The following is an 8447-nucleotide window of genomic DNA, read 5'->3' as shown; positions in this document are numbered from 1 at the left end:
ATGGGGCACATCCGCTCCACACGTCTGACAGAGTGGGAGAGGGGCCGGGCGTTGCTGGGCGATGTGGGGCTGCCCCTTCGCGCCCAGCCTCGGGGTGATGCAGGGATGCTGCCCTGCTTACGGTCCCCGCGGCCACCCCCGTTTGGAGGGGAGGTGCGGGGGTTCTCAACGGTGGCAGAACATCACATCGGTGGTCCCGCTGTCCCCAGGCCTGGCCACGGCCCCTCAGCGGGGTGGGCAGCCCGGAGGCGCCGGCCTGCCCCTGCCCCCGGCGAGGGGGAGGCCCCCGGACTCCTCCTCCGGCCGCTCAGGCGCCTCCAATGAGCCCCGAGGGCACCCAGGCTGCCTGCCCTGCCCTGCCTTCCCCTGCCTTCCTTTCCTTCCCTCTCCCCTTTCTTCTTCCACCGAAAAATGGGAGAGACGAGCCAGGCTGCCGGACTGGGGCTGCCTTCCTCCCCCGCTCCTCCCTTTCCCCGCTCCGGATGCAGCCTCGCCCCGACGGTCGGGAAAGGGACCCCACAGCCCGGCGGGGACATCACTGGGGTGAGCTCCCTGGGGGCTGGGGGGGGCTGCCCCATCCCCGCTGCCCATCTGCCCCACGGTGTCCCGTCCCCCCTCTCCAGCCCCTGGCCTGACACCCCCCTCCCTCCTGTCCCGGCTCGGGATTCCTGACGGGATTAGCAGGGATTTGCTATGTGTGAGCCGGGAGCTGCTGGGTGCTACGGATCCGGCTACCGTGCTGGGGGGGGGGGGGGCTGCGGGGAGGGCCGGGCTCGGGGTGCTGGGACGCGGGGCTGCTCCCGGGGGCGGCAGGCTCACCCCGCACCCCGCCACAGCCCTGCCGCTGTGGGGCCGAGGGACGCTTATTGCTCATGGGGAGACAGCCGGGTGCAGCACCCAGGGGTGCCCCTGTGGCTGGGTGGTGGCCTGAATGCCTCTTGGGTCCTGGGGCGGGCTGGTCTCAAGCCCCCCGGGCTGGGTCGAGGCCGCAGGGTGTCCCTCTGCAGCCGTCGGCTCCCCGCAGTGAGGTCCCCCCTGCAGCCAGAGCAGGTGACAGAGGTGCTGGTGGGGGCCGGGGTTTAGGAGGTGGGTGCACGTGGCATTTTGGGAGGACTGGGACCTGCTGTGGGGAACTGCACCTTTCAGTGGCAGCGAGGTATGCACAGGGCCACTTGCAGCAGTGCCATTTGGGTGCCCCCATCTGCGGGAGGGGATGGGTGTCTCTCTTTCCTCCACCTGCCCCTTTCTGCCTGCTGCCCCCTCCCAGCCCTGGGGCAGGGGTGCCTGGGACGGGCAGCCGGGACAAGCAGCCCGAGCTGGGCCACCGCCAAGGTAAAGCCTCACGCCACAGCCACGAGACCTGCCACGGGGAAGCCGGATGGGCTGGGCCGGGTCCTGGGCTGTGGCATGAAGCAGTGCTGAGCATGGGGCTCCGTCGCATTGGGGTCTTTGCTCTGGGCTAGGGACATCCCTACTAGAAAAGGAGCAGTGACCCAATGCTGCTCATGCCACATGTGACCTTGGCCCCTAGGATTGTGCTGATCCCTCCTCCTCTCTCCCAGCACCTCACCTTCCCCCTGCTGTCAGTCACCCTCCTGGTGTCCTTTGGCTCCTCCATGCTCTATGGCTACAACCTGGCCGTGGTGAACTCACCAGCGGTGGTAAGGGATGGGCAGCCTCTCCGGGAGCAGGGGAAGGGCTCTGTGTCCCTCGCTGGGTGGGTGGAGGGACCCCTACCCAGCAGCCCCACGTCAAAACGCTGGCATTTCCCTTGAGCAGTCACCCATGGAGAGCAGTGTGGGGAAAGGGCTGGCATGGGAGGGACATGGGAGCCTGTGTTCATGTACTGCCCACAAACTGGTCCCCCCTGGAAGGCAAAGGCTGGGGAATGTTGCCCACAACCTCCTTGCTCCAGCTCCTGCTCTGCCTTGTGACAACTTAGAAATGCCTTTAAACCCCTCTGGTGCTGAGACTGGCTGAGCAACCAGACCAGCACATCCCAGTCATCCCCAGTCACGTCCTGCCCTGCATCTCCTGCAGTGCTGTTAAACCCATGGCATTTTCCCTACGGGACCTGTATTCCTTTGTCTTCCCTTTTCTCCCAACACATTTGGTGCCTGTGTGTGTCTTTCTGCCCTGCAGCACATAAAGGCTTTCTACAACGCCACATGGTCCCGGCGGTACGGGCATGAGCTGGCCCCCGGCCCCCTGACCCTCCTCTACTCCCTGACTGTCTCCATCTTCGCCCTGGGCGGACTGGTGGGCTCCTTGCTGGTGGGGGTGCTGGTGGAGCGGTACGGCAGGTAAGGAGGTGGCATGGGACAGGGTGCTCGAGGGATGGGGCCGGAGGGGCTGCCCTGCTGCTTGTGCCCTGCTAGGAATGGCGCGCTGAGCCGCAGCGCTCTCCTCGTCCTCCTGGCCGGTTGCTTCATGGGTTTCAGCCGGGAGCTGGGGTCCCCTGAGATGGTGATCGTCGGCCGCTCCATCACAGGGCTCCACTCAGGTAGGTATTGCCTAGCCTGTGGGGCTGCACATGGCCCCTTCCTCACGATTTGGTCCCTTGCAGCCCATTCGCAGGGGGCTGGAGAAGACTTCATATTCCCCATGGCCACAGACTCTGCAGTGGGGGTCTCCATGGGGTAGACAGGGCCACCTCCCTGTGGATGGTGCTGGGCATGGGGAGGAGATGCACTGAGGGTATGGCTGGGCACCCTTCTCCCCACTGCCTCTCCCATCCTGGTCCCTCCTGTCCCCCCCAGGTATCTGTCTCAGCGTGGTGCCCCTCTACCTGGGAGAAATCGCCCCCAAGAACCTGCGGGGTTTCCTGGGCCTCATGCCCAGCATCTTCATCTGCCTGGGGGTTTTCTTTGCGCAGGTCCTGGGCCTTCCAGAGCTGCTGGGTGAGGTGAGCATGATACCCCAGCCCACATGTGCTGGACCCTGCTCTGCCCTTCCCATGACATGTCCTGCTTCAACTCCTCTCAGGACCGGTTCTGGCCCCTTTTCCTGTCAGTGGTGGTCGTTCCCGCCTCCCTCCAGCTCCTCCTGCTACACTGCTTCCCTGAGAGCCCACGGTACCTGCTGATAGAAAGGAACGATGTCTGTGGGGCCACCAAGGGTGAGGGAGTGTCCTGGGGGACACTGGCACTGGGTGCTGGGCGCTGGTCCAAGGTCTCATGAAACCAAGGTGCATCCTCATAGCATCCTTCCGCACCCAGATCTGACAGCCCACCATAGTCCTTATGGTCTGTCCCACCCAGCTGTGCCATAGCATTTCCATGGTGCCTGTCACCATGGTGCGAGGCATCTCCTTGGTTCCTATGGATGCTCAGCCCCATGGGTTGGGGAGGTCCCCAGGGGAGGCTGAGCCCGGGCAGAGCCAAGCCTCTGCCCTGTGCCATACTTATGAGCATCCACCCTGTGATGGGGATGCCTGCCCATGACCCCTGCTCTCCCCACAGCTCTGTGCCGGTTCCTGGGGACACCTGATGTGCAGGATGTGATCGAGGAGATGAAGGAGGAGCAGCGGTCACTCTCCTCCATGGAGATGGTCTCCGTCTGGCAGCTGCTGCAGGACCGCTCTGTCCGCTGGCAAACCCTCTCGGTGGTGGTGGTGAATGCTGGCATGCAGCTCTCAGGGATCGATGCCGTAAGCCCTGCGAGGTCCTCACCCCGGGACCTGGCTCTGCAGAGGCTGAGCTGAGACCTGGCAACTCATTTCATCGTGCCCCATGGCTCCGTCCCCCTCGGCTCACGCTAAGTCCCCTCCTTGGCAGATCTGGTTTTACACAAACACCATCTTTGAGAACGCCGGGATACCTGTATCCCAGATCCCCTACACCACCGTGGGCACCGGCGCCATTGAAGTTGTCGCGGGGCTGATCGGGGTGAGTGACAGACGGACAGACGGACGCAAACCCTCAGAGCCAGAGCCTTGTCGCCAGCTCCCAGCACCATCAAATGGGGTGGGCTGGGTGGATGCCAAATGCCACCTGTGCCACAGCACAGCCCCTTTGCTGAAGGGCAGAGGGTTTGACAAGAGAATGGGGTGGGGAGGTGGGACGAGAGGGGCTCAAATTGTGGGGTCGCATCTAAGAGGCGTGGAAGAATTTTGGACTAAGTGAGTAGCAGGGAGGTTTGGGGGGAGACACCAGGCAAGGAGCAGGTTGGAGGTGATGGAGGGGGTTAAGCGGTTCCTTCTGGCTCCCGATTTGATTGTCCCTCCGTTAGCAGAGCCACATGTCCCCATCTGCCCCTCCAGCCAAGTACCGTCCTGGCCCCAGGCTAGCAGCCCCGGCCCCCCCAGCCAGGCCTCATTTAGCTGGAGAGTTAGCACTGGGCCAGGCAGATTTATGTCCCTCGTCCCATCTGCGTGTGTCACCCGGGGCCAGCCTGAGCCACCCGGCACTAAATCTGCTCCCTGACAATTAGAGAGATGGATGGGGGGTGGCTGCTCCCAGAAAACCGGGGCTGAGTGGAGGGCTGCTCTCCTCTCCCCATAGCTCAACCCACACTGGAGTGGGGCCCCCCGGTCAGACCCCTGCCCCTCCGAAGGGTGTCCCCCTTCTCCTTCTCCCCTTCTCCCCTGCCCTGGCCGTGGGGCTGCCCCAGCCCCCCGGCAGCCTCCCGGCGTGCAGCCGGATTGCTCGGGAGCAGCCCCACAAATGGCCCCCGACGGACGTGCCGAGATTGGTTATAAAATTACAGGCATTTGTTCTGCTGTCAATACCCTGCCTGCTCCAGCCGCTGCCGCGCCGCCTGCCCGCACCCTGCCTCCTCTGCCCGCTGCCCTGCAAACACCCCGTGCCCAGTCCAGCACCTCCGCTCGGCACCGGCGCGAATGCGGCCGTGGGGCCACCCCAGCCAGCCCCGACCCTGCACCCTAACGGGGCTCGGCAGGACCCCGCTGCCGCCCAGTGCGTGCTTACCCTGGGACCCCGGAGTCCTGGCTCTTCCCATGCCCCGGCCCCAAACCTGGAGCTCTGAGGTGGGGTTGCCTCCAACCCCCAGATGCCACTGGGAGCATCCTCCCACCCTCAGCTGGATCTGGGATTCAGGGGGTGCCCCCATCCTGGTGGGGAGATCCCCACCACCCTGTCAGTCTCTGCTCTCCCTCGGCAGTGCTTCACCATCGAGAAGCTGGGCCGGCGGCCCCTCATCATCACCGGCTTCTGTGCCATGGGCATCTGCTCGGCCGGCATCACCGTCTCTCTGCTGCTGCAGGTAGGGTCTGGCCACTGCCACTGCGCTGGGCCACTGACACGGCCGGGCTTGGAGCCCTGGGTGCATTAATGAGGGCTGGGTAATGAAGGGATGGGTATCGCCCCACGGGAGGGAGCGTGCATGGAAATGAGAGGTGAGCTGGCTCTTCCAAACAATGTTTTCCCTTCAGAGTTAAAAGGGAAGGAAAATTCAGAGCAAAGAACAACAAAAAAGGAAACCCAAATTCACCTGAGAAAAATCCTATTGCTTCTGGTAGATTTTCTGCAGGAATAGTTGTCCCCAGGGAGGTGGCTGTGAAATTCCAGGGCAGCTAGAGAGGTCTGCAAGGTCCTTCCCCTGCTGCCTGCTCCCGGGGGATGCTCCCGCAGCTCTGGGGACGTCTCAGCATCACGAGATGCTGAGCTTTGCCGAGGCTGGATCTCACCAGCTTTGCTGAGGCCGAACCTCAGCAGCTTTGCCCCACATGTCCTGCATGGCCACCATCCCTGAGGACTGTCACCAAGCTGAAGGGCAGGCATGAAGACCCATCCCGGGGACACCGGACATGAAGCTCGGGGCCACCACCCCGGCGGTGTCCCCCAGCCCTGTGTCCCCTCACAGACCACCTTGCCCTGGATGCGCTACATCAGCGTTGCCTGCGTGGTTGGCATCATCGCTGGCTTCTGCATGGGACCAGGTGGGTCTAGGGCTGGCAGGAACTGGGGGTGCTGGGGTGGGAATGTGGGCCCCAGGGGAGCGGGGAGCAGTGGGGTTTGCAGGCAGGCAGCAGGACCGGTGCTCTGGCCCCTTCCCCGCAGCCAGGTCCTGGTTTATCGTGCTGGACCCCACAAGTGAGACCCCGCCACAAGCCCCTCCAGCCCCATACATCACTGGGGCACGCTCTACCTCCTCCTCCTCCTCATCCCCGCTCCCAGGCCAAGCAGGGAGAAAGCCCTGGCAGCCTTCCCCAGACCTCTCTGGAGGTGTCACCCGTTCCCATCGCAGAGTGGCTGGCGAGCATCGTGCTGCCCTTAACCGAGCGTGGGCACGACTGCAGCTCGAGCAACGAGGAGGGAAACCTGGACTGGTTTACCCAGTTGATGTATTAGCAGAGCTGTGAACAGATCTATAATTCATCCTCAGCCCAGACTTTATTCACTGTAATTACATCTTTAATTAGGATTTTAATGGCTCATTGTTCACAAACAATGATGAATAGGAGTTTTAAAAAGAAAAAAATATATATCTCTATTCTGGGCAAGCAGTGAGTAAGAGTCCATCAGGGGCTCCACTCCTCCCTCACTTCTTAGTTGGTTTATATTTTCCCTTGGAGCACCCTTTACAAAGAGGTCCCAGTCAGTCCTGTCCCAGGCAGTGGGACCCTGGGCATGTCACCACGTCAAATAGAGTCCCTTGCCAGATCCCCGTGTGCCCTGGGATGTCTGCTGGACTCGGATCCTGCTCTCCAGCAAAGGGACAGCCCTGGGAGCCAGGGCTGCCAGCTCAGTGACACATGGCAGGAGGGGCTGAGTCCTTCCAGGAGAAATAGCCACAATCCATGTCCAGTTTTTAGTAGCCAGGTTGGCTTGGGCAATCATCTTCAGTCATTCTGGGTTTTTTTCACTGTATATGGGAAAAGCCAGTTGGAAAAGGGCATGTCTGTGTCCTGTGGGAAGTTCTGATGCTCAGAAATGTGATTGCTTCTTTCTGGCCTAAATCAGCCACAACGTCCAAGCCTTTAGCTAATCAATAGAAGGAAATTTTCTAAACAATTTTGATCAAGGGAGGCTGGGAATAGCATTATGGAGGGCTCCAGGAACACGTTTCTCTATGCCTGTGGTCTATAGGAGATTGCAGTCATTTACCTAAATGCTGATATATTCAATATGAGGATCCAGGTGAAATGTTCCACCTTGATATTGACTCAGTCTGAAACTTTCAAGTAACTTGTGAAATTGGCCTCAGCACCCAGCAAGGTGCAACTGTGGTATGTCAGGGGGGACATCACCCACCCACTGAGATAGATCCCAAAGAGAGAACAAGGGCAGGACACTGGTCCACCTGTCCCCACGCTCCCCGTCTCCTCCAGCCCTCCCAGCACCACCACTTTGAGGCATGGGTCTTGCTGGGCTCCAGACCTTTGGTCACAGGACTGAGATGGGCAGGACCTGTCACCCCCGGGGTGCCTGAGGCAGCCTGTTTCCCGTACCCTCGGTTTGTCCCCTCCCTCCGCAGCCGGTGTCCCCTTCCTGATGACAGCCGAGCTCTTCACGCAGTCGCACCGCCCGGCCGCCTACATTATCGGGGGGTCCCTTAACTGGCTCTGCAACTTCACCGTCGGCTTCATCTTCCCCTTCTTGCAGGTACCTGTCCGGAGGGGCCATGGGAGGAGGAGGAGGGGATGCCCATGACTGCGCTGTTCCCCCAGCACAGGGTGCCAAGCCAGGCTTAACGCAGAGGATGCCCATGCTCCTGGCTCAGTTCAGTGCTGGGCAGAGCCAGCCTGGGGTGGGGTGACGGGAGGGGACGCTACCTTGTGCCATGCCCAGCTTGGTGGTGCCTGGTGCTCTGCCCCATCCCTGCTCTCTTTTTGTCCCCAGATGTCAGCCGGTGCCTTTTGCTACCTGGTTTTCTGCGGCATCTGCCTGCTGGTGGCCCTGTACGTCTACCTTGTCATCCCCGAGACCAAGAACAGAACCTTCATGGAGATCAGCCACATCTTCGCCACCCGCCGCGCCTTCCTTTCCGCCCCAGCCCACCTCATCGGGCTGATGAAGGTCGATGGCTATGGGGCCTTGGAAAGCAGCTCCCTGGAGGGCTCAGGCTCCAGCCTGCCCTGACCTGACCCCCACCTCCCACCGTGGGACCCCCGCCCCGGGTGGGCTGTGGGGGACGGGGGTGGCTGAGGTGGCTCAGGGCTGGGAAGGGACGGCCACTTTGCGCGGACTCGATCGGCTCTGCATCTTCCAGGACATGTCACCACACCACAGCCTGTGACCAGGATGAGCTCCGATGATGTTCCAGAGCTGCACCAACTGCTGCCCATTGCCCCCATGCTGGAAGAGATGCCCTCCCAGAGGCAGGGCGACCTCCTGGGGGCACGGGCTTCACATCTCTCCCAGGCGCATGGACTTGCCAAGAGCTGCCTGCACAAGGTATTTAATAAAGAGTGTTGCCTCCAGAGCTGGTGTCTGGCAAGTCCAACATGGGACAGCCGCGAGCTGGAGTGTGCTGGCATGGCTGGG

The 8447-nt window shown here is 61.9% G+C and overlaps 1 protein-coding gene across 1 annotated transcript; it reads left to right on the top strand.

The window, feature by feature from the left end:
- On the top strand, positions 1–8042 carry LOC309406924 (solute carrier family 2, facilitated glucose transporter member 9-like; the record flags this gene model as incomplete). The annotated part of the gene is made up of 12 exons (XM_082002303.1): positions 1–63; positions 1563–1661; positions 2143–2303; positions 2379–2503; positions 2760–2905; positions 2986–3118; positions 3462–3649; positions 3777–3887; positions 5122–5223; positions 5824–5899; positions 7438–7565; positions 7803–8042. 12 exons carry the CDS (start codon positions 1–3, stop codon positions 8040–8042), a joined length of 1572 nt encoding a protein of 523 aa, XP_081858429.1.
- Between the last annotated feature and the right edge of the window lie 405 nt (positions 8043–8447).

The sequence above is a fragment of the Phaethon aethereus genome, assembly GCF_964289735.1.
Source record: "Phaethon aethereus genome assembly, chromosome: 7".
NCBI lineage: Eukaryota > Metazoa > Chordata > Aves > Phaethontiformes > Phaethontidae > Phaethon > Phaethon aethereus.
This window is presented reverse-complemented; position numbering and strand designations above follow the sequence as displayed.